This window comes from Sceloporus occidentalis, unplaced genomic scaffold (assembly GCF_023333645.1).
Source record: "Sceloporus occidentalis isolate IW3139 unplaced genomic scaffold, rSceOcc1.0.p SCAF_2, whole genome shotgun sequence".
Classification (NCBI taxonomy): domain Eukaryota; kingdom Metazoa; phylum Chordata; class Lepidosauria; order Squamata; family Phrynosomatidae; genus Sceloporus; species Sceloporus occidentalis.
The window spans coordinates 50,283,568-50,309,038 of NW_028316982.1; the positions used below are offsets into that span (position 1 = coordinate 50,283,568).

Genomic DNA, 25,471 nt, shown 5'->3' on the forward strand with positions numbered 1-25,471 from the left:
AAAATATCTGCAACAGCCAAACTAATGGCAAACTTTTACTTTGTAATTGGCTCTGAACTTGTAATTGTCTTTGAAGTTGAATAAACCTCTTGAACAGGTTTATTCCATTGTGACACTTAAGTAACACCTAGTACTGTCATAGGTATAGTAGTTAAACTTGTACTTTAAAAGTTCCTTCCAAGGTAGTTAGTTACCATTATAGTTGCAGTTTATTAATATTTTCGGTTTATCAAAAGCAATTAAAATATTTTTGTGTAAATTTACAGCGCTTTATAAATAAAGGTTAATAAGAATAATAATAATAATTTTCCCCTTTTAGTTACTTTGAAAAAACTTTATCTGAATGGACTTTTTTTTCCTTTTTAGTGCAGCTGTCCAGCAGATGTGCTGCCTCTCCTCCTGATGTGTTCTTTGCACCTGCTGCAGAAGACACACCAAGATATGCACTGCCTCTCTTTCTCCTGATGTGTTTTTCTCTACCTTGGAAGCTTGTTGGAGAAGGCGCAGCAGATGAACAGGGTTCTTAGCACTGTTGGTGTGCTTCTTTGTCTGATGGCAAGCCCACTCACCCCAACCCCTTAGTATCAGCAGTTGCCTCTTTTGGTCTTTGTAGAGCATCTGGACATTTTTCTGGAAAAGTGAACTCTGATGTTTCTTGTTTTAAACTCCTCTAAAATTGGTAATGGATTGAGTAAGGCCCAGTACAGACGGTCCACGAGCGGCGTGGCTGTGTTGACCTAGTAGGTATGGGTATGCATGCGTTAGGCAGTGCATGTACCAATGATGTGTCTTGTGCGACGCGTCCAAACAGTGCGGCGCATAAGACACGTCACCGCGATGCCCCAGGGCTCAAATGGCGCTTTACTGGTATCGCGGGAAGGAGCTCCATTTCCTTTTGGCCATCCCTTTCTTCTCATCTGTACCAGGCCTAAAATAGCTAACTTTGTGGCTGCTTCAGCTCTGTTGGAACACATCCCCCTGGTCTTCATGGATTTCTTATGGAACTAGTTCCCCCCATTTATATCAGTCCCTGTTTACATTGATAACCAGCATGGCATAGTGCTTTGAGCATTGGACTAAGACTGGAGACCAAAGTTCAAATCTCCCCTCAGCCATAGAAACCCACTGAGTGACTATGGACAAGTCATACCCCCTCAGACTCAGAGGGAGGCAAAGGCAATGCATAGCCCTCAAACAAATCTTGGCAAGAAGATCCCATGATAGAGTTGCTTTAGAGTCTCCGTAAGTCAGAAATAACTTGATGCCACACACCAAAAACAATTTGCATTGTAAGTCTAGAAAGGCAACCTCAAATTGAGACTTGCCTGTCTTCTTTGATGGTTAACTTAGCTCCTGTTATCTCATGGGTTTGCCACAAGATTGTCATATACTGTTGCCTATACTGTGGCATGACAGTTTTTTTTAAAATTGTTATATTGCAGATGACTGTCCCTAAGTACCATTCCTTGTTTTTTCCTTTTCCTCCAAACTGAGCTCTAATCTGCTGTAACAAGACATTCTAATGAAAGTAACAAATCAAGCTGATAAGTATTCCCTCTGATCTATAGAGAAACAAGTCATGCCAGACAAATCTAATCTCTTTCTTTGATAAAATTACCAACTTGTTAGATGAAGGGAATGCTGCAGATATAGTATATCTTGATTTCAGTAAGGCCTTTGAGAAGGTTTCCCACGACACTCTTAAAAACAAGCTTGTAAAATGTGAGCTAGACAAGGCAATTGTTACATGGATTTGTAATTGGCTGACTGGCCAAACCCAAAAGGTGCTCAACAATGGCTCCTTTTCATCCTGGAGAGAAGTGACCAGTGGGGTCCCATAGGGTTCTGTCCTGGGCCCAGTGCTATTCAACAGCTTTATCAGTGACTTGGATGACAAAATTGGGGGCATACTTATCAAATTTGCAGATGACACCAAATTAGGAGGAATAGCTAATACCCCAGAGGACAGGATCAAAATTCAAAATGACCTGAATAGACTAGAAAGCTGGGCCAAAGCTAACGAAATAAAATACAACACGGAGAAATGTAAGGTACTGCACTTAGGGCAGAAAAATGAAATGCACAGATATAGGATGGGGGACACCTGGCTTAAGGAGACAACATGTGAAAGGGATCTAGGAGTCCAAGTAGACCACAAGTTGAACATGAGTCAACAGTGCGATGCAGCAGCTAAAAAGGCCAATGCGATTTTAGGCTGCATCAATAGAAGTATAGTGTCTAGATCAAGAGAAGTAATAGTGCCACTATATTCTGCTTTGGTCTGACCCCACCTGGAATATTGTGTCCAGTTCTGGGCGCCACAATTCAAAAAGGACTTTGAGAAACTGGAGCGTGTCCAAAGGAGAGTAACTAAAATGGTGAAAGGTCTGGAAACCTTGCCCTATGAGGAATGCCTTAGGGAGCTGGGGATGTTTAGCCTGGAGAAGAGAAGGTTAAGAGGTGATATGATATCCCTGTTTAAATACTTAAAGGGATGCCATATTGAGGAGGGAACAAACTTGTTTTCTGCTGCTCCAGAGAACAGGACCAGGAACAATGGATGCAAGCTACAGGAAAAGAGATTCCACCTCAACATTAGGACGAACTTCCTGATAGGGCAGTCCGACAGTGGCACACTCCCTCAGAGTGTAGTGGAATCTCCCTCCTTGGAGTTCCTTTAAACAGGCAACAATTTTCTTGGCCTTTCCTACTCCCTGCAGCCCACCACATTCCCCAATACTGACTAGAGGTTTTTCCACCTGGCTGTAATGTTTTTGTGGGTGTGGGTGGGGCGTACGCGCCTTGGGACATATTGGTTCCACGTGTGTTCCAAACGCTGAGCTTTGCTTACAAACTCACGGACACATTGGTGGAATGCTTCAAACTTTACTAAACTTTCTTCACAAACACAACATCCAAACCCCCGTGAACACCCAGTTCTCAGCAGTCTCTAGTTCCTTCACTGAGAGTCTTCCACAAATACTTCTTTTGGCCCAAAGCACTTTTCGAGCATCTCCAGCTCAGACTTCTCCTGTTCTGCTGGCTCCGGACGCTGTTCCCACTGCTCGCCTTTCGGGTCCCACCACTCCCAACGTTCCTCCTCTCTTCCGCCAGTTGCCTTCCCCGGGATATCTAAAGTGCCCTTCCTCCTGTGGGTTCCTGAGCTTTACCTTCAGATGAGGCCCCATACGCAACAATCCATGTCTCCCCTGAAGCGTTACGGGTCGGCCTTCTCTCCGAAGGCTTCACATCACCTTTTCTATCCCTGTTCCGACTGCCTCTCCGCGCCCCGTTCTTCCACGTCTGCTCCCCCTCCCTGTGTTCTCCTCTCCTTCACCTTTTATGCCCCTTCCTAAGGGCCTCACCTCCTCAACCTCTACTTCCCCTGGGTCTTCCACTCCCTCTTGTTGTAGTTCCACCCGACCAACCCTCCTCTCACCTTCCTCCCCCTGACTACAGTGGATGCCCCTCTTGATTCTGCTGGCAGAAGCAGGCCTGCTGGATTGTGCCCTGATCTTGCTTGGCATCTTCCTACTCAACCTATGATAGCTTCTCCCTACAGTTCACTCCTGTTTCCAGTTCTACTTCAGCTACTGCTGAATGATGGAAGAAATTCTCTCCCATCCATATTTGCACATTTTAAAAAGAGGGTGTTTGTACATGGAAATACTCATGGGCATCCTATTCTTAGTGACTCATTGTTCATCCCCAATTGGCTACCTTTCAGGTGCCTTCTACCTCATCAAAGCAACTGGGAAGAATGATAGGGCAAAGGAAACTGCAAGATTCCCTCTCGCCTGATGTCCAGTCAAGAATTCCATTCAGGAACTGAAACTGTCATGAAAGAATTGCTAGAAAGTAGTCTGACATCTTTCTGGGAATTATTTTCTATGCTGCAGATATTTCATTATTATACCACAAAGTCTAATTAGCTTAGTAAATACTTGCCTTCATAACAATTCTTGGCAGAGTAGCAGACACACTATATGAGGCTGAGATATAGTGATTGGCCGATAAGAGTGGCTTCCCAACTGAAGAAGGGTTTGAACCTGGCTCTTCCCAGTCCTAACCTGACACTCAAACCACTATGCCACACTGGCTTTTTCTTAGGGGTGATGAAAAATTCTCAGCCTGACCAAGAAGGAATTGACCTAGAGCCATGAAATATATTTGCTATTTCACATATCCCAAAGTTCGACATACTTAAATTCTCAAGTTTCTTTACCCCCCCCTTTTTTTTTTTTAAATGTCTGGTTACTGAAATACTGCTCTAATTCTGCTATCACCTCTGAATTATTTTTTTTAAAATCCTTTAAAAACTCTTTTTAAGGTTTGGAAACAGGATGGTGCAAGCCCTGGTGAGTAGGGTGGATGATCTATGCACCCAAACCTCAAATTCTTCAAATACTCTATTGTTTCACCAACCCTGTGAGCAGGTGCATTGTCCTGCAAAAAGAGACCACCTTTCTGCAGCTTCCCTCACTGTTTTTCCTTTAGTGCTTCCTTTAATTGGTACAGCAAGTAAGAGTAGTATTCTGCATTAACTGTTTGGCCCTTCATCAAAACACCTTCCTTACTTATCCCCCAAAAATGTGGCCATGCCATGGCCTTTCCTGCTCACCTTTTGGTTCTTCAGCTGTGGAGAACTTGAGTGCCACCACTGCAAGGACTATTGTGTGGTCTGTGAATCATAGTGATATAACTGTTTCATCAACAGTGATAAGTCACTCCAAAAATTATCACTAGATCACTCAAAATGCTGCAAAATTAACTTGGAGGTATCCACTCGACTTCATTTCTGGTCAGCATTTGAGAATTTCAGTGCCCACTTGGCTAGCAGATTTTGCATAGCCAACTGCTCATGATTTACAAACTCTGTTTTTTCTGGGATGTCTCTATTGTCTCAGCAATTGTTTTAGCTGAGATTTGCCAATCTGCCAAAATCAGGTCGTGAGCATGTTCAAAAATTTCAGGCATTGACACGGCTGAAGGCCTCCCAGACCTTGCTGCATGTTTGATCTTAAAATTTCCATGCTGAAAGTTGGCACGCCGCTTCTTGACAGTTGAGTTTGATGGGCACATGTCACTCAATGTTTGCATCATATACTCAGAGATTTGCTTTGGACTTTTCATCTGCAGGAACAGGTTCTATCAATGAAGTGGAAAAAAATCAGAAATTAGAGGTACAATCCTGTAAACTGGCAGTTTACAATACAGCCCCCATCCTCTTTCAAGTTACATTGACAAGTGGGAAGTGGATTGGGCTGAGATCTTTCAACATCTCCTTATATTTATATAGATTTACCCCAGGGTTTGAAATCTAAGACATTTTGTGCAGCTGAGTAGTTCTTTCACTGTTCTCCAGAACTTGTTATCTTCTTAATTGGTTTGCTATTAGGAAACAATGCCAACTGAGTGGAGGAGGAATAAAGTACTATAACTCCCAGAAAAATTTAAGACAAAATCAAAAGCAAAGAATGGAGTTCAGTGAACCAAAACTTCTCTACCATGGGTAGCTAATGACCCAGTTAGTAAATGAAGGTAAATGAGCCAGAGGATCATATAACCCTCAGCTGTAAAAAATAACTTTGTAGGTAAATACAGCATTTCAACTGCTGTGCTCCTGGGTCAATTACCTGATCAAAATAGTGCATTACTTGCTGGTCTTGCTGAATTCTTAACCAGTTTTAGGCTACAGCATCTCGGGTTTTCTAGCTAAACATTTTGGCTGGGGCTAGTGGTATATTTAAAAACAAAAGCAAATATGACATTCTGGTTAGAAGGTGATATGGAGGTGATAAGGAAGTGGAACTATGTCCAAGCTAGTTGCTTAAGGATGTCAAACGTGTTGGATTTCACAGAGATTTCCATGACCCTATTAACTAGGTGCCTGTCAGCCTGTGCTGTGTTTACTTAAAGGTGCCTTAATGTGGGAGAACAGCAGGTGGTTAATCCTTTCCCCCTACACTCTTTAAAGTAGTGAAGTTCTTCTATTACAGCTCACTTCCTATCTCTGAAGTGATTTCCAGCATGGCTGGTCTGAACGTCTCAATAGCCTTTTTCTTCTTCACTGTGGGCCTTTGTGAGGTGATCAGGAAACTCTCCAAGAGAATTTTTCCACCTAAGGTGTACACTTGTCTTGCAGCTGAATTGATCAGTGCATTCCAGATGTGTGCTTGCTATCTTGAATTGAAAATGCTGCGGGAGATTGGCCCATGGGGTGGCGGCTTTGGTCCAGATGTCAGTCTGACTCTGCTTTTTCTTCTCTTCTTGATTCATGGTGCTTCTTTCAGTGGAGCTTCTGCCAACCCTTCCATCTCACTCCAAGAATTTCTGGCTTTGGATTCTTCTTTTGGGGCTACTGTCACCAAAGTCTTGGCCCAATTTATGGGCATGGAAGCAGCCAGTGCATTTACCAAGCAATATTGGTCAAGGGAACTGACAGACTTCCACATGATTCAGAATTTAATGGCCCAAGACTGCAGTTCATCTCTCAACACCTCTGTCTCCCATGGCATTTTTGTGGAAGCCATATGTTCATTTTTTTTCCAGCTCATGATTCTCAGGTTCCAGGCTAGCTCTTCCATGTACAGAATCGCCATTGTGGCACTTACTGTTACTGCACTGGCCCATGCAGGTAAGGATTTCTACCCAGTATTTTGCTTCTTGGCATTATATTTATTTAGAAACTACACAAAGTATTTTATGTTGTACTTCTGTGTAATGATGGCATATACTGTAGCATGTACTAAATATGGCTTATCACTTAGGTTCTTTGAGGAGTTTGTTTGCATTATAACACCAGAAGGACCCAACCACCCCTAAAGGCATCAGATCCCATCTGATCTTGGAAGCTACACAGGGTCAGCCCTGGTTAGTACATGTCTGTGAGACTGTCAGTGACTATCAAGTGCTGTAGGCTTTATTTCAGAGGAAGGAACTGTCAAAACCACCTCTTGAGTATTCTTTGCCTAAGAAAATCCAATGAACTTCATGGGGTTGCCATAAACTGACAGGCAACTTGAAGGTATTGGATTTCCTGCATGGCAGGGGGTTGGACTGGATGGCCTGTGTGGTCTCTTCCAACTCTATGATTCTATGATTCTAAGGTATACACACACACACAAAACACCAGAAGGATGTACAGAACTGACCCTAGGCCACTGATGCAGGACAACAGTGCTGATGTGTTGAGGACAAAGTTGCATGTATTACATACACTCTGCTGCATTTGGTAAGCTAGCCTTTTGTGCTTAGATGCACTGACGATCAGCAGTGCTGAGGTAAATTTCACTTTCTATTTAGTCTGTTTTTGAACTAGGGAAATCATGTTCTTCAGGCATGCCTTCAGCCTCTGCAGTCCCTATATGGTTGACTCTCAGTGACTCTTCTGCTATGCCGATTTAGGTCCTCTTGGTTAGCCCCTCATCCTAGATGCCTACATGGTCCCTTGACCGCAGGAGGGAACAACTTCGGGACTTTTTGTCAGAATATGGGAATATGTCATTTGTCAGCAAACCAAGGCAACTGACGGGCAGGTCTTGTCCTGACAAAAGGAAGAAATGATATGTTAGCATAGCAAAAGAAAGAGAATGAATTAAATATTTTAATATTTTTAATGCTGCTCTTAAGTGTGTCTGCATTGTTACTGTAATCACCTGCATTTCACGTGCAACTAACAATTTATCTGGTGACCAGACCTCTCTCTTCGCTGTCCAGCAAAACAGGTGTCTGAAATAAACTTGCCAAGTAGCAGCCGTAGGATGTTAGCCAGTTAGGCTTTCCCCTACAGACTGCTCGCAAGTGCCACACTTTGCTAAAAGCTACCTGGCAAAATTGTAATTCAGACTTCATGCCTCAGGCAAAACCACCAGAGCTTTCCATGAAGTTTTAATATAAGTGCTGCATTTAATGCTCTAATAAATCTAGATGTTAGATTGTAAACCATTTTGGAAGAAAAAAGGTGCCATAAACTATTTGTTTTTTTCCCCTTTCAGCTGCATCTCTCACAGGGGCATTTTTCAATCCTGCATTGGCCTTTGCTGTGACCTTTTCCTGCTCTGGGAACAGTTTGCTGGAATATATGCAAGTGTATTGGCTGGCACCCATCACAGGTGAGCAAGCTTCCAAGAGAATGGGTGACGTAAAATGCTTAGTGGCAGCTATGACCTTACTTAAGTACACACTAATGCCTGTGCAATGTCAAGCTTTATTATGGTGAATTTGCAGTTAATCCAAGACTTTGCTCGTGGAATAATAAGTTACAATTAAATATAAATTATTGTATTGAAACTTTAAAAAACAAAATCAAATGGGACATGTCCATATTGAATTTGTGTTGTTTCAGTAGCTCCATCAGAATTGTCTTTTTAAGTTTTTAAAAAGAAAATGAAAGGAAAAAAATGTTTCAGTTATTTGTGGAAGGCAGGGGGAAGGAAGCAGGAAAAGTGAAATTTCTAGGAAGCTAGAAAACATATATTTTGATCAATTCTCCAAAACCTCTGGGAAAGAAATGAGAAGCACTGTAAATAGTACAGTATTGCAAAAGTTCCTAGGGATACATTTGTAGCAGCAGCATAACTTATGAATCACAAACTGCCAGAGTTTTCTGTCATCTATTAGAATGTGAATTTTTTGGTAGCATGGAAATGACAAAGTGACTGAGTAAAAACATACGTCTCCTTGTCAGCCTTGCTATTAGTAAAACATTTTGGAAATCAAGCTTTAGCTCAGGCAGATTCCTTTGTGTAAAAGGGGAGAGAGAAAAAACAACTACAAGGTATGGTAAACATGTATGTGATAGCTGTAGATATGTAAGTAGTAATAAACAATGGAACTCCCCTCTGAGAAGTCTGAAACCATTGTATTCATTCGAATTAATATCCACTTCAGTCTAGCAGTTAAATTATGATCTCCAAAAGCCACAGAGTTCCTTTTGAAAATAAAAATATTTTGACTTCAGGCCTCCAGTGGAGGCTGCAAATATACAGCTGTAGCAATTAACATCAAGGGAACTTGGTCCAACAGTTCTTACAGGGATGTAGCCGGGGGGGGGGGGGTGTTCGTGGGGTCCGGACCCCCCTTCTGTTAGATACAGTGAATGGTGCGTGCTGCTGCGCCACCACACCCAAGCCTCATTATAATGGTGGCACTTAGTCTGGACCCCCCCTTCTCAAAATTCTGGCTATGTCCCTGGTTCTTACCAATATTTGACAATTCTAGAGACCCTTTACATCACATACTGTATTTATAACAGTATGATTCCACTTTAATTGCCACAGCTAGATTCTAAGGAAATCTGGTGTTTGTTGTTTGGTGAGGCACAAAAGCGCTCATACTGAGAGTTCTAAATACGTCCTAAACTGCAGATCCCAGTCTTACATGTAATGGAACCATTGAGAGCAAAGCTGGAATCACAGTGCTATAACTGTGTAGTGTGACAAGAGGAAGATACAGTCTCTCTCTCCTTTCCTAATGTCACTCATCCACTTGCAGAGAAGGGTTCATTAATAGTACTGCTCTCTGCATAGACCCTGCAAATTTATGTTACTTATCTAATTTGCTTTGGGAAAGCTTTGTGATTTCTAGAACAATGGTAAGCTAATAGAAAATATCTGTCGATGGACAGGAACAAGATGGCTGTACAAAAATGTTTATTTGCCTTTTATATTTCTTTTCTGAGCTATGTTTGATGGCCCTTTGTGAGAGTCTAATCTGAGGCAACCTTGCTTGAAGGTAACCATGTATGAAGGTCTTGGAGTCTTTTGATAAAAACTTGCAAGCCTGCCAGATATACAGTCTGATCACCTAGCTCTATAATTAATGGATTAGATTTTCACACACCTGTTCAGGGAGAGGAATGGATAAGCCAGTAGACAGAGGATGCATTCATTGATTATGACCTGGTGAAAGCCTTTACACGCTACCCACCCTAGTCCCATGCCCAGAAAAGGTATACTGGGATGGAATAAAACAGTATTCACACCTTCCTTTCACTGGCTTTCTTCCAGGGATGCTGATAGCATTCTTCGTGTACCAGGGGAACATCCCACGAGTCTTCCAGAAAAACCTGCTTTACAGTATAAAGAACAAATACAGGATACCCAAGGGGAAAGTTAATCCCAGTGCATCCACCAGTATCAAAGAGACATGGGGAAGAACAGAGAGAACAATCAGCTGCTCAGAGAGAACAGAGTGAAAGAGGTTGGCACGGGTGGGTATGGGGCTGGGAGTCCTTGCAATCTCTACTTTTTACAGGAGGATACTTGGAAGGTCTCTATGGACTTCTGAGGTCAGTTGCAGAACATTCTGGTTGGAAAGCGGACAAGGACAACTATCATATATGGTGCAGTGATAAGTGTTTCAGACTAGGACTGGGGAGCTCTCTGTTCAAATTCTCTCTCAGCTATGAAGCTTATTGATTGATCTTGGGTTAAACCATATTCTCAGCATAACCTACCTCACAGGGTTGTTGTGAGGATAAAGCAGGTGGAGGGAATCATACATGCTACCTTAAGGTCCTTTGAGGAAAAACAAGACATAAATTAAATAAAAAAATCAATGAAATGTGTTACTGGATCATATGGTGTCATAAATTTAATTGGGCTTTATTATGAAAGCTTGTCAAAAACCATGATGTTAGGGTGACTTCTTCGTGTAGTATTTAGGATATTTTTCATGCTGTGTTCTGCTTTTGGATTTATAGCTTTTCAAACATACTATGTGTTCCATCCCAAGGAGGTGAACTACTGTACCTGAACATGTGGTGATACAGTTAGAAACAAATAATTGACAAGTTAATGAAAGCTTGATATTCAATTGCTTATTTAATTTCCCATAGAAAGTAGAAATTTTCCCATCATAGTCCTTCCCTGAGCTTGAAAAAGTTTCTCTTTTGGACTACATCTCCCATAATAATATTTCCAACATCTATCCCTTTCCTTCATATTTATCCAGTCTCATCTCCTCACAGAGGCAATAACCTTAGTTTCCTAAAAGCTTCTGACAAACTCTCATAGTGTTTATTTTATTTTATAATTGTATTTTATAGTGTTTGCTTCTAGATCAGGACTCAAAATACAGTCAGTTTGCTCAGTATCTTGTCATTCTGCAGCTCTATGCCACGTTGGGGATATTAGGAGTCTGTCCTAGGTTTGGCCCATGGTACAGTCATACCTGGGGTTCAAGACTGATGATATGCCTCTGGAGAAAATGAAATATTTAATGAAACAATTGGACATCTCACTGACTTTTTTTGTGTCCTGATTTTGCATCCTGAAGCAGTCCAGTTTGCTGTTTACAATAATGCTGGCCTTCACCTGCTGTCCACACTCTATTAACTTGAGGACTTCACCTATTATAATAAGAAAACTAAGAGCCACGTTGTGCCCAGGCCTTCTGATCACTGAGTACTTGGGCATCTAATGTTGAATATTATGGTTTCCAAGTCTAGAGCGGCCATCACAGCAACCACTATCACAGGAAGACCCACAGAGTACAAAAATCTGCTTTCTCTATGACTCTCAAGGGGAAACACCAGAACCTTCTCAAGATCTGACTTTAGAAACCCTACCCATACCAATCCTTCTCTGTTAGAGGGAACACTGAAAATGAAGAAACTGCCAAAAAAAAAAAAAAAAAACCCCAAACCAACAACCCCACACTAGTTGTGTATCCCAGTTTTATTTTATTTTATTTTATTTTAAAGTGGTAAGTACCACTGTCTCAGCCAAGGTGGCACACAACACATGAAAAATGATTAGGAGAAAACATTTCAAAACACAAAATGTATTAAAACACAAGCAGCAAGTGGATACTAGAACAAATCAAGCCTGAACTTTCCCTAGAAGCCAAGATGACTAAACTGAGACTGTCATTCTTTGGCCAGAGAAGACATGACTTACTAGGAAAAGACAATAATGCTTGGTAAGGTAGAAGGGAGCCAGTGTGGTGTAGTGGTCTGAACACTGGACTACGACTCTGGACATCATGGTTCAATTCCCTATTCAGTCATGGAAACCTACTGAGTGACCTTAGGTGAGTCACACACTCTCAGCCCCAGAAAATCGCCTTAGGGTCACCATAAGTCAGAAATGACTTGCAGGCACACACACACACACACACACCAGTGGGAAAAGAGGAAGAGCACATTGCAGATGAATAGACTCCATCAATGAAGCCACACTGAACATGCAAGACCTGAGCAGGGCTATTGATGACAGGAAGACTTGGAGGTGTCTCATTCATATAGAGTCACCATAAATCAAAGTTGACTTGATGGCAGTTAACAATAAAGTTGGATATACATTAAGGTAGCCAAAGCCACACAGAAGACGAAAGGTTGAGGCATTCTAATACTTACAGCACAATCATGTATCTGCTCATACGTAAGCCTTATATGAATTGAGCTTACTCTGAGGTACATGAGTGTAGGATTGTAAAATTAAATCTGGCTTTTGAATCTCTGTTGGAATATAGAATGACTTTAGTTTGTATAGTTTTGCACCACAGGCTTTGATAACAATTCAGTCAATTCCCAGTGTAGATTAAATGAGTGCTATTTAGATTGACTGATAAGAAGTCTCTTGCTGTGTTGAAAGTACAAATCTCTCTGTAAACACTGAGAAAGGTGTATGTTTCTTTAAACTGTTAAAGAACTATGTATAACAGTCTTTACTGAACTAGTGGATGAGTTATGGCTTTCCAGATGATACTGAACTGCTGGCTAGGGCTGATGGTAGTTGTAGTCCAACACATTTTGAGGACCACAGGTTGCTCACCCTGTTCTATTGTTTTTTTCATCCCTCCAGTCCATCATCTTCTATACCAATGGAGGTAATCCAGTTGAATTTATACATGAAATCTTAGGTTGAATTGTTGGTTACATGTACAGTAGACTCATCGAATCCATGAGAATTTAGTAAGTCAATAAATATAACTGATTCAATATTGTAATTAAGGGTAACAATTGGATTTAAACCTAAATCTACAATCCTACATTTCATTATGAGGTATTAAGCCCCCATGAACTTTTTGGGACCTGTTTTCTTAAAAAACCCTGTAATCTTGCCATTTAAAACATTTGGTACAACCAGCCCAATACATCTTGTTATCTGAGTTAGAGTAGCTGGCATTCCATGCCCCAGTTCCATGTATATAAATTGACTGGACTGGCAAGTTGGTCTTACTACAGTATTGAGAGTGGGGTAATCTCCAATACACACAAGGCATCAAGATGGTTTAGGGACCCTAAAACATTTGTGTAGCAGAGAATAGCTGAAAGGCTGAGGCAATTGCTTTACTTGCTTAGTAAAAGCTAGGTAGATTATATACCTACCAGCTACCTGTTGACTTATGGTGAATCCACACATTTCAGAGTTTTCTGAAGCAAAGGATACTCAGAGGTGGCTCGCCATTGCCTTCCTCTGAAATATAGCCAACAACACCTGATATTCCCTGGTGGTCCCCGACTGTGACATCAGCATCCCTAGTGTCTCCTGGTACAGGGGGAGCTGTGGGGGGCAGCAGTGGCGGTGGCAGCCAAAAGGGTGTGCTCAGCCCTCTCCATGGCTACAGAAAAGCCGGGAGAAGCATGCTTGGCATTTTCCTTCACCGCAGCAGTGGAGATCTCCTTGTGGGGAGGTCTTCATTGCTGTGATGAAGCTGTGAGAGGTGCAGTGGGAAGAGGGCCCCATTGGGTGTCACCCCTCTTCTGGGGTGTCAGGGTCACTCTGCAACCTGCTAGTGATGCCAAGATCAGACAGCTTCCAAGTTCAGACAGAAAGCCTGCCCCAGTACGTTGGATTAAATTTCACTGAATTAGTGTACAGTACAGAGGATTTGGGTTGTAGTCCCCTGAAATTCCATATTTAACTCTGTCCCACTGAAATCAATAAACTTTAGAAAAGTGCACTTTGCATCTTGTGCGGCATGTGTTGTTGGTTTTTTTTTAAAGCAGAGATCACAATGCCTTTTTGTTGATGTTTTTGAAAAACAGGTCAGAAGAGCATTTGGATGGGGAAGTACCAAGAAGCAGCAAGTGAGATTAAGTAGTGTGCCACACATTGCCAGTCTATGTTAGGAAGAAGTGGTTCAATGGTTACATTAGGAATACCAAATTCTGCCATGCCAGATGGGAAAGTAGTAACTGGATTAGCATGACTCGTTTTGCCATCCGTCTGATTAACAAAATTTGTCTCCTCCAACATCTTAATAAACATGCTCAAAGATATTGCTCTGCATGAGACAAACCACAGCTTTCTTTCAATAAAATGCAGAGTTCCTCTCCCCACAGGCAAATGCTATCTTTTTATAACAATGAAAAACACTACTTGGAAGTGCAGAATCCATTTGTTCTACATGAAAGATTCCCGAAAGAGTAACAAGCAGTGTGAAAGCGTGTGTCATGTGTGAGAGTACCCTGCCATTAGACAGAATTGAGACAGCTGACTCTGGTGACAGATTTTGGGTTGATGAAAGGCCAGCAAATTGTTATTTATTGTTATTATTTTACTTTTATTGCTAACCAATGGGAGACAGTGTGCAAAGGGATCTTGTAGCACTTTTGAGACTAACTGTGTGGAAGATGTTGTAGCATAAGCTACAGACCAAGAAGGCCAAGAATACAAAAGCTTGTGCTACAGCTTCAAGCAGTTAGTCTCAAAGGTACTACAAGATCCTGTAGTACACTGATACTCCAGATTAACACAGCCATGTCTCTGATTTCTAACCCAGTGGGAGATAGACATTTGTGAGCCACAGGTACCAAAATATTTTGTTGGACTATGTACCTTGGCTTTGGAGAAAGGGGAAGAGGTGCTTCATTTGTGTCTGAGTGGTTCTCATGTAAGTTTCATGGGGTGAGGGAGAGAGTTTCCTGAGCTCTGTTCTCCAAGAAGTGAATTCAGCATTGTCTGGTGTATTTTATTAACAGAAGATTAGAAATCAGTACTCAGAAACAAGGGATGCTTTAAAATGAGCTAGGTTTCTAGAGCTCTGTTGGGACTACTTGTCTTTCCTGCAGTGTCCCATTTATTTCAAAGTAGGTGCATCTAGCAGTTCATATTCCACCATCCAAAGTATAGTGCTCCTGGCTTGTTTTGTTCTTCATTCTAAAGAGATTAATCTCCAGCAGATGAGAACCTAACTACTGTACATCACATGATTTCTCATCAATTTCATTTGTAAACTGAGCCATAGAAAGCCACATAAGCAGCCCTAGCATTCAGTTCAGATCTGTGAGGGAGGTTATTTAGATCTCCTAGAAATTCCTTTCCATTGTTGAGTCTTCAAGTATGAGTTGAGCCTATATATCAACAAAATGGATTTATCTCATGGTACAGCTTGCTGAGCCCTAATTATTGACTGGCTGTTTCTAACTGCCAACCTTTCAACTGTGATTTTTATATGGAAAATTGAAGGGCATGGGTGGGGAGCTTGTGGCTCTCCAAATATTGTTGGATTGCAATGCCCTTCTGACCCAGACAATATAGGCAATGGTTAAGGATGGGAGCTGTAATCCACTGTCTGATAGGCTCTGGAGTTTCCATCCCAGCTGTAGGGACTTTATTGAGTGTCTGGTAGCTTAAAAATGCAGGATGAAAGGGACATGAGCATGTGGATTTTGACGCCTATGTGGATCACAATATATTTTTAACAGTGCTGATAATAAGTGAATGGAAGATATGCACTTGATATAGGCATATTCTGTAATGGCCCTTTTCATTCTTAGCTAGTCTTGATGGATCAGAGTCTAATAAATATGTGTTTCATTGATGTGTTCTCAAACTGTCTTGCGGTTGTATAGCTTTGGCAAGTGAACTGGTTTGCTGAGCTTCAAAGCTTTTTTGGGGAACTGTTTCCTATACAGATGTTTACTATACTGAAGCTCAGGTATCACCAAGGTCTGGCACATCTGCCTTGTTGACTTATCCAGCCCATCTTTCAAGTTATAGCCTAAGATTTTTGCATTTCCATATTGCAATGGTGCCAGTGCCCAGTTCTTAATCATCTTGGGGGCTACACCGCCACCTTCTTGAAGGCAAACCTCAGCCAGCTCTTTGCGTCTCTGCTGAAGTGTCCTCACTTCCTGTTGTATGTACTCTCGGCCAATGTGCAAGTCTATCTTTTCCCAAAAGGTCCTGTTGAAATGCACATAGAGTTCCCAGTCCAGCTTGTTCCAGCTCTTGATCTGCTCTTTGGTACTTTTAGAAAGATGGCTCTTGGAGCTGTTGTGTCTGCTGTTGAGAGGGAAGGACACCACATCATCCAGATCCCAACACATGAGTTCCTTCAGCAGCACCATGGACTCATCAAAATATTCTGAGATCAGGAGAAGGTCAAATTCTTTCTCAATGGCTCTCAGCATGAATTGGACCTGCTTTTCTGAGAAGTTTCCATTGTGGTTATATCCAAAATCAAAGGCCATTAGGTTTTTGGCATAGTGGCTATCCTTGGCTGAAGCATTGTAAAACCTGGAAGTCTGGTTGAGAAATTCCTCCAAGCTTTTGGCTTTGGCAAATGCAGATGTCCCTCCGTAGTAAGTGAATGAAGATTCCATGAGATGAACAGGATTCCGGAGGATGGCAAAGTAGAAGGTAGTATTTGGCATTACTTTAGCAACCTAGAATTAGTAGCAGTGGAAAAAAATCAAAGAAAGATCACGTGATCCCAAAATGCACCTCTTTCCCCTTTTCCATGAAGCTTTTGGCACAAAGCCCTATTCTAGGGTGGGCAAGGTGTGGTTCTCTAGATATTGCTGGATTACAAATTCCATCAGTCCTAACCAACATACAGTAGTTAGTGCTGAGGGATTATAGGAATTGCAGCCCAACAACAACTGGGGGGGCGGGGGGCTGTAGGAGGCTTACCCTAGTCCCAGGAACTGCCCTCCACTAAAAAGTACATATTATAATGATGGATTCTTCCTCTTTTTATTGCTAGTTCTATTTCCTTTCCCTTTGTTTCTCTCCATTATATTGCTTACTAGACTGCCGCCATATGAGATAGGAATTTATCTTCTCATCCTATGTAAAGGTCCATATACATCAGTGGCACTGGATGATAATGATTAAAAATAGACAGGAAGTTAGAACTTTTTCACTGTGCACTGGCATATTTAAAACTACAGTAATATAATGGTGAAACAGCCTTCCCCAACCGGGTGCCATCCAGGTATGATTCACTATGACTGCCACCATCCCAGTCAACATTGTCAAAATGGCAGGGGATGGTGATAATTGTAGTACATCACATCTGGAGAGCAGAATGTTGAGAGAGGGTGCTCTATTGAGTGCTTCTTGTATTTATGTGTCACAGCTTCTTTGTTTGCTTTAACAAGTTAGTCCTCCATAGTGTAGCTATACTGTTAATTGGTTTCCGTATGAGCTGTATTTTATACTGTCTGATGACTTTTCCAACTTTATGTTACAGACTGGTATTGATCAAGTGGGGACAATGGGTGCATCTACACTGTAGAATTAATACAATTTGATGCCACTTTAAGTGCCATGGCACCATCCTACATAATTATGGGTTTTCTAGTTTTGTGAGGCACCAGCACACTTTGGCAGAGAAAGCTAAAGACCTTGTAAAGCTACACTCCCCAGGATTCCATAGGATGGAGCTACAGCACTTGAAGTGGTGCCAAACTGCATTATTTCTACAGTGTAGATGCACCCAGATTCTCCAAGTTTTAAAGACACATCACATAGCAAGGCTGTGCCTCTCCCCATGTATGCCTGCCCAAGAACTGAGGTCTGTTGGAAAGGCCTTCCTCTGTGTTCCACCAGTGGGGGCAATGCACTGTGGAAGGACATGGGACAGGGCCTTCTCTGCTGTGGCACCCTGGTTATGGAATACCCTTCTTTTAGAGGCCCAGTTGGCACCAAGGCTAGTGTCTTTCCAGTATCAAGTCAAACCATGTCTTTTTAGTAAAGCCTTTGAGCCCTATTTGATTTTATCCAGTTCGTACATGCACAAAGGTCAGTATTATTTCAAACTGTTTTTAAATTGTCTAGTTTTAAGTGATTATATGTGTGTGTGTGTGTGTGTGTGTGTGTGTGTGTATTCATATTTATTGTCTTAAATTTATTTTATTGTATATTGCCATGAGATCCTCAGATATAAGTTGGGATATAAATTTTAACCCATCCATCCAAATAAGTGCCTTCCCTTGCACTACTTCTCTCCATCCCTTTCCACATGAAATATCCTTCCCTAGTCATTGGGATTCCACTTTCCTACCAAAACCCGAAAAGAACCTACTTCTTACCAGTAGTTTTCTAGAAAAAAGACAGCTCAGCTTAAGTTCTGGTTCTTACCTCTGGCTGAAAGAATCTCATGTGATGACACATAATGTGAAATTGAGAATCTTTGCTTGGAACAAATCCCTCCACTGCTGCAGCTGTAAAATAATGTGGGTAGAACAGCTGACTGGCACCATTGATTGGCAAGGCAAAGGTAAGGTTATGAGTCTCACCAAAACGGAATAAGATGTTCATGACAGTGCTGCTGGCACTCTTGTGCACTTTTAGGAAAACAATATGAGTCTTAGGCTTGCATATTGCCTGCTGAGAGAGATCAGGGATTATGGCTTCAGCTGTTCTTTGACCCTTTGGAAAAGTCATTTTTTCTGGTTGAGTTGGATTTTTGGCTGCATCTGTCAAAGCCACCTCAGTTGGCTTTTTGTCTCTTAGGGCCTGTGACTTGGTTCTTGTTGTACCTTTGGAAGCATGGCTTCTCCATGGACCTGAAACCCCTGAATTCTGATCATTTGCAATGATTCTTGTTGTGGAATCTGTCTCCTGGATTAAAGAGCTTCCAGTTTTCATTGTACCAACATTATTCATATTATAAGTTAAGGTCATCACTTTCTCATCTCTTAAAGGGATCTTTCTGGTGCTAAGCTTCTTCTGGTTTTTCCATTGGTTTGTTTCATGAAGAATCTGCACCCTCTCTGTCCCCTCCAAAAATGGTTTTTGCCCAAACTCTTCTTCACTGCCCAAACTGGCATCCAGCAGTTTGGTTTTATCAAATGCCTTGCTCAGTCTCGTGGCCTGCCTATCCTTCTCTGCAGTGCTGTGCCACAGCCACAGCTGTTCTTCCCAGATTTGTGGGGTGCTCTTCTGCCCATGTTCAGAATGAAGAGGTACAGAGCTTGGATTTGTCTGAACCTGGAAGGAATTCTCATTGGCTCTGCTTTCTTGGAGATCAAGCTGCTTCTGTCTGAAATCACACCTACAATTGCTATAAAAACAGAACATAAGTACCCCAGATATAGTTCACAAGAAGATGTTCTGCAACTTTATGCCCAAGCACATTTTAAACTTACTTTCTATAGCTTATTTTCCTAAGACTCTTCCCTTACCACCTAATTCACATACATTTTCTTTCCCTTTCTTTTATGTATCATATGATACACATGTAAAGCATGGTACTACAGTAGATGTTGCCTTCATTAAGTGGTTACATACACATCATAGTTCTCCTTTCTTCTGGTTCAATTAGTCATTATTTTGCATCAGTCAATCAGTTGACAGAAAAAGTCAATCATTGTCCACCTCAACTATAAATACATCTGCAAGTCATTTTCACCACCATTCCTTTAAACACACCTGTGTTTGTGCAGTGAATGTGGGCCAAGCTACACATGACATTTACCTCTCAGTGCAAATATCAATTGTTTGGGGTGGGGGTTCACTGGAACCATGACAGTCAGGAAGGTTAAATTGATCTCTACCACAGTCCTGAGCAAGATCAGTCACTCACTTTGGCTGCTGTTAGCAGTTTAGCTGTGCCAATGTGGATTTCTTCCCAATGAAAAAAAGCAGATTCAAAGGAGTGAATCTGGCTGAAGACAACAGGAAGGAAGGAAATAAGTGTCTCCTTCTATCCCACTGCAATCCTAGTAATTACCAGCCCCACTCCTTTCAATAGCTACTAACTGCTTTTTTAAATTGTGCATGTTAAATATTGTACACAGTTGCATTTAATGTTACTTTCCATTTTATGTTAAAAAGTTTACTGACACAGAAGCCATTGGACAAGTGACAGATAGAACACATCAAGGAAGCACCAGCATTTGGGCAGCTCCACTGCTCTTAATGTGCATGGTTCAAATATAAAAATTTGCCATCTTTTGCATGACAGAACCTACCTGGTGTAATGGAACCTCTCAACAATCTGAATTATTAGACAGAGGAAGAAGAGGAGCAACAGGGCAATCCAGAGCTTTCCCAGCTGACTGCTGTTTGCGAGCTTCCATCTCCTTTACAGGGAAGGAAAAACATCAGCCTAAACCTGGCTTTTGATTCCAGTAACATTTTATGAAGATTTGCTAGCTTGTGTTGTCTTGGATCATTCACCAAATCTGATTTACAGACAATGAGATTCACCCACCTGAGACATTACCCATCCTGTCATTCAAATTGTAAAGCTTTCTCTTTCCAAAGTGACCCCAATTTCTCCTCCCCTGCTACCATTAGCTCAGTGGAATTAATAATTCCAGTTGCTTTGGGTATGCTGAGGAAGCATGTGGCTAAAGCCTCTCCTATACCTCTAGTTAAGAGAGTGGTTATTCACATCTCCTGAAAGACAGAACTGTGTGTGGCACACAAGCTATCCTGCACTTCCTAAACCAGCTTGGTGCCTTCAGAGTGACCAAGGACACTGTTCCATTGCTAGTGCTAAAATAAGATTCCACTACTAGTACAGTTTGCTTCTATACATGGAGTGCATAAAAGGAGATGCCATCTTGGCTTTTCCATCAAATAGAATAACATCTTGAGCCAGCAATGTTCAGTTTTTCTTCTAGGGGGATATCACAACAATTAAGGTATTCATGAGAGCCAGCATGGCATAGTGGTTTGAAGTTGGACTAGGATTCTAGGAGACAAGGGTTTCCTCAGCCATGGAAACCCACTGGGTGACCTTGGACAAGTCATACTCTCTCAGCCTCAGGAAGGCAATGGCAAACCTCCTCTGATTAAATCCTGTCTAAAAAAACAACAACCCTATGATAGGTTCTGCTTCTGCATAAGCTGAAGTCACATAACAATATGATCTAGAAACTAGCAAATGTTTGTAGTCGATCCCCAGTGAATGGCTCTCTGAGTGTGCATGTGTTGACTTCCACTGGCATGATCAGATCGCTAGGTACTTAAACAAAACAGTTTCCTCCATTTCCCCTATTTGCAGCTATTACTGCCATTGCCCTCATTCTACACCCTCGATGTTCTGTGCCTTATAGGAACCACATTTGCATCTTCCCAAGGTGGTACTCAGCCTACCATTTCTGCTACATCCCCTTGGATTTAACTTTCAATGAATGGTGAATTTGTGGTGTTTCCTGTTGCAGCCAGGCTGTCTGTAAGTTTTTTGTGTGGATGAGGGTGTCACTCCTGGTTGTTACAAAATACTAGGATCAGAGAGCATGCAAATTTGTTTGTGTGTGTAGTGCTATGGACTATGCCGAAAGCATAGATCAGAAACCTCTTTTTTAACCATAGGGCATAACCCTCCATTTGGAAGCTTCTAGGGTTTTTCTTCAGCTGTTGTCCTCTTCATAGCATTATGTGTAGAGGAAGGTTCCGTTGGCTCTTTCTGGTTGTCTAATTCTATATTATGTTTAAAAGGTATATGTAAAAGGTATATGTATGAACTGGGCTGGATGATGTTGTATGTGTATTACGCTGAATGATGCCAGTAAATGAGTGCTTTCTGCAATTAGGAAACCTGGCCTTGGTCAGGGTATTGTGCCATAACTGGGTAGGTAGAAGCAGAGATGCCCAGCTTGCTATGGAAGGATTTGTGCCATATTACCTCCTGTTTCTAGTTATTGTTATGCTATTTCTCCTATTGCTGACAGAGTAAGAGATTTGAACCATATAAGGATGGCCAAAGACATTTTGCTGTTAGGCAAATAACCAGGATGATGTCCTTTGGCCCATTCTGTGTTCAAAAAGCCAGCTGGACTCTTTCTCATGTAGAGGCAGCAAGACAGCACTCTTCACTGTAACTGAGTACAGCAGGGTAGCTTTGGAGCACAGAGCAGGTCACATAACTCATTACTCTTTCTTCCCATACCTTGCTGCCACCACCCAGCATCTGCCACCTTATGTAACTTCCTTACTCTGTCTTAAAGTAGGACTGGCTCTCAGGCCATATAATACTAGTTTTTTGGGGGGAAAAGAACCTACATGCCTGCAGAACAAGGACCATGGGCAAATCCTCTATCTTTACTGCTGCAATAGCAAGCAGCCTTCAATCATGTGTGATTAATTTGGAGACTGTGGCCTGTTACAGACAGCCAAAATAAAGCTGCTTCAAGTCACTTTGGAGGTATGGTATTTCAATGATACATGAGTCCTAACAGTCTGGAAGCTTCACCAAAGCTGCACTCCAGTCCTTAGGAATGGAGGGTGGCTTTGGTGCGGCCTTTGGACTCTTAGGACGCATGTATCATTGAAATACCATACCTCCAAAGTGACTCGAAGCAGCTTTATTTTGGCTGTCTGTAACAGGCCTGTGTTACTATTTCCCCATTACCTTAGCAGGGACTTCATGCTTTTAACAGCTGCAAGGGCTACAGAAATGTAACAGGTAGAATGGGGATGGCAAATGCCATCTGAAGAAAAATGGCAAGAAAACCCTGTGATAGGTTCCTCTGAAGGTTGCCATAAGTTACAGTAGGAAATGACTTCAACACACACAAAAACAAAGCATCCCTATTTTGGCACCACTATGCAGGGAATAGCTGCTCTTTTTGAATATTTGGCTTTTTTAAATGGTGTGGGATGGGGGGTGATGGGGGATAATCCTAGCTTGTACACTGCAGCAAGGAAACAGTGACTGGGAGCAATTTAACAGAGCTGACACATAAGTAGGGGTTACTAATCCTTTCCTGTGGACTACAGTTTCCATCATTCTTCAGCTCTCATGAGCAATGGTTATGATGGCTGGAAATTCTGTTTCCAACATATTTGGAGGTCATCTCTGGTTGGAAAAGACTGGAGAAAGATGAATACAACCATTACCACCACCATATAACAATGCAGAAAGAGCACAGGGCAAGCCTATAGTTCTCAGTGTCTGCCCACTGCTTGGGCATAAGATTATAATTTCCTGGTTTATAATGAAAGACCCCTTAACACTGTAATTACTGTGCCAGGTGCCAGTGAATACAAGTCTATTGTTGGTTGGACAGATATAGTTTAGGAAGGCGCCAGAGATTATGCTGAATCAAGACGGATCAGGAATTATTATTATTATTATTGTTTAGGGTGAAAACTTAGGCTTGCCATATATTGCCCATTTTGCTAGCAAATTATTAAGACAGTTTCAAGATAGTGTGGCCCATGTGGTCTTTCTGCCTGTCGGAAATTAATGGGCTGGTTTAGCCAGTTTCTCCAAATCTCACTAAAGCACATAGTGTGCCTACTTCTAAGTTAAGCAGTAGTTCTGCATGAATGAGTGCCTGACACATTGGCCCATGGTCTCACAACAGTTTAAGTGGGAGGCAGGTATAAGGAGATTGAGCAAACACACAGCATTCAGGTACAATCCTGTATTCAGAACAAAGCAGATGGTATGTACAGATTATGTTTCCTTTCTGGAAAAATATAAATAGAAGAGATGATAGAATGTGATGTATTTTCCAGATAAAAGTATCAAAGATGCCTATCGAAGTATTGAACTTTGTTGTTATTTGTTGTTAAGCTGGCTTTGTCTTACGGTGACACTATGAAGGAGAGACTCACAAGAGCACTAGTTATCAACAGCTCTTCTTAGATCTTGCAAGCTCAGGCCAATAGCTTCTTTGATTGAATCAATGCACCGGTAGTACAGTCTTCCTCTTTTCCTATTGTCTTCCTCATTTATGAAGTAAACCCAAATCCTGGCTTTTCAAATTACAGAATGGGGAAAATATGGCCCTTTAGATATTGTGGGATTGCAACACATTAACTCTAACTAGCATAATCAATGGTTCAACAACTTCGATGGCTACATATTCCCCAGCCCTGTGCACAAGCAACCACTTTGAATATCAGTGCAGATAAATAGCTCTTGACATTTATCTGAACTCATAATCAGATGATGGAGTGTGGCATTTCCCTCAAGATATTTCTAGTGGTGCTTTAAGCCCTAATATTAAGAAATCAGACTCCCCAGACCTCAGTATCTTTGTCAGATTTATGGCATTGCATATCCTCTAAGTCTTCTTATTGCTGTAGCATGTATGACTGATTAAACAGTGCAATGTATGTCTATACATGTCTACTGGGAAGTAAGTCCATTGAGTAATGGACTGAAACACACCATCACTGTTCTCCAACCCAATAGTGGGTGATTTCAATCTTTTTCTACACTAAAATTTCTGTAGTCTACCAATGTGTGTTAAATCCCACAAAAGTGTATGTTCAAGCTCTCTCAATTGTATCTATATGCCTTCCAGTCACCTGTTGACTTATGGTAACCCCATTAATTCCATAGGAGTTTCTTAGACAAGGAATACTCAGAGGTGGTTTTGCCAGTTCTTTCCTCTGAAATATAGGCTCCAGCACCTGGTTAAGGGAGACCAAATCAGAAATTTGCATTTTGCAATAAATGCTTTGGGTGTATGTATATGTAATTGTGGGTGTATGTGAATCACAATAGCCAAATGGTACTGGATGGTTCATCAGAAACTGCAATCTGCCTCTTCTTCCTTGTCCTGATCTAATCTCCACTCTCTGTACCTATGGTATCCAAAGGGTATCAAAGCTCCTCAGTCCCTTTATGATTTTCTAATCCATTAAGATTCTGCCAGAGAATTCACTGTATATGTTAAAACATACAGTATGAGCAAAATAGATCTGTCCACCACCAAACATGACAATAGGCCAATATACTTATGTAGCCTTTACTACTCCTACTATTTCTCTTTTATCTTTTATTATCCTTATGAGAAATAGCTCAGAAATGTCTCCTGGCCCAATTTTCCCCCTCCCACAAGCATTTCTGACTTTCTTTTGACTCTGAACTTCTATGCGCCACCAGCAAGGTGACACAGTGGCAATTTGTGTTACATATAGGAAGGAGGCAGGACTGGAATTTGCTTATTACCCCTAGTCAAAATGATTTCTCAGGAATAAAATAAAGTTGAGGCACTTACTTCATCCAGTGTCTTTTGAATTTGGACATTGTTTGACTTACGGAGCACAGGAAAAGCACCTACTCCACTGAAATCAGACCAGGTTGCTGTGAGATTACAATAAGTATAAAGCAAATATGTTTTACCTTTCTTCTCAAAGAGGTGTAACGGAATGATCCCGCCTACCTGGCTTGCCAGCAAACGAGGTAGGTAAAATCATGCGCTTTTCTGATTGTGAGCTGGATTTGCCTTAGATTGGCTCCAACTATGAGCTGCATGGAATCTGACACATTATTACTACTAATGATGCATTGCTAATAGGAAAGAATGTCTTTGTGGGCC

The 25,471-nt window shown here is 41.6% G+C and overlaps 2 protein-coding genes across 3 annotated transcripts; one reads left to right on the top strand and one right to left on the bottom strand.

The window, feature by feature from the left end:
• Positions 1–6,030: 6,030 nt before the first annotated feature.
• Positions 6,031–10,530, top strand: LOC149318281 (aquaporin-12-like). 2 transcript variants are annotated; one of them, XM_089507774.1, is made up of 3 exons: positions 6,031–6,637; positions 7,998–8,114; positions 10,011–10,530. In XM_089507774.1, the coding sequence occupies exons 1-3, from the start codon at positions 6,031–6,033 to the stop codon at positions 10,196–10,198; spliced, it is 912 nt and encodes a 303-aa protein (XP_089363900.1). In that variant the 3' UTR covers positions 10,199–10,530. The 2 variants fall into 2 exon arrangements, with proteins under 2 accessions (XP_089363900.1, XP_089363901.1); XM_089507775.1 differs by lacking the exon at positions 10,011–10,530 and having other exon boundaries at positions 6,031–6,873; positions 7,998–8,012.
• Positions 10,531–15,781: 5,251 nt separating this feature from the next.
• On the bottom strand, positions 15,782–25,179 carry LOC149318282 (galactose-3-O-sulfotransferase 2-like). Its single transcript, XM_089507776.1, has 4 exons — positions 25,151–25,179; positions 20,156–20,266; positions 18,321–19,245; positions 15,782–16,621 (listed from the first exon to the last, which is right to left on the bottom strand). Exons 1-4 carry the CDS (start codon positions 25,177–25,179, stop codon positions 15,782–15,784), a joined length of 1,905 nt encoding a protein of 634 aa, XP_089363902.1.
• Positions 25,180–25,471: the final 292 nt, after the last annotated feature.

Coding starts and splice junctions, on each gene's coding strand:
- LOC149318281 (XM_089507774.1), top strand. CDS start 6,031: ATGGCTGGTCTGAACGTCTCAATAGCCTTTTTCTTCTTCACTGTGGGC. Junction 6,638..7,997: donor TACTGCACTGGCCCATGCAG/GTAAGGATTTCT, acceptor TTCCCCTTTCAG/CTGCATCTCTCACAGGGGCA. Junction 8,115..10,010: donor TTGGCTGGCACCCATCACAG/GTGAGCAAGCTT, acceptor GCTTTCTTCCAG/GGATGCTGATAGCATTCTTC.
- LOC149318282 (XM_089507776.1), bottom strand. CDS start 25,179: ATGTCCAAATTCAAAAGACACTGGATGAA. Junction 20,267..25,150: donor TTCAAAAGACACTGGATGAA/GTAAGTGCCTCA, acceptor TTCCCTGTAAAG/GAGATGGAAGCTCGCAAACA. Junction 19,246..20,155: donor GAGAGGTTCCATTACACCAG/GTAGGTTCTGTC, acceptor CTGTTTTTATAG/CAATTGTAGGTGTGATTTCA.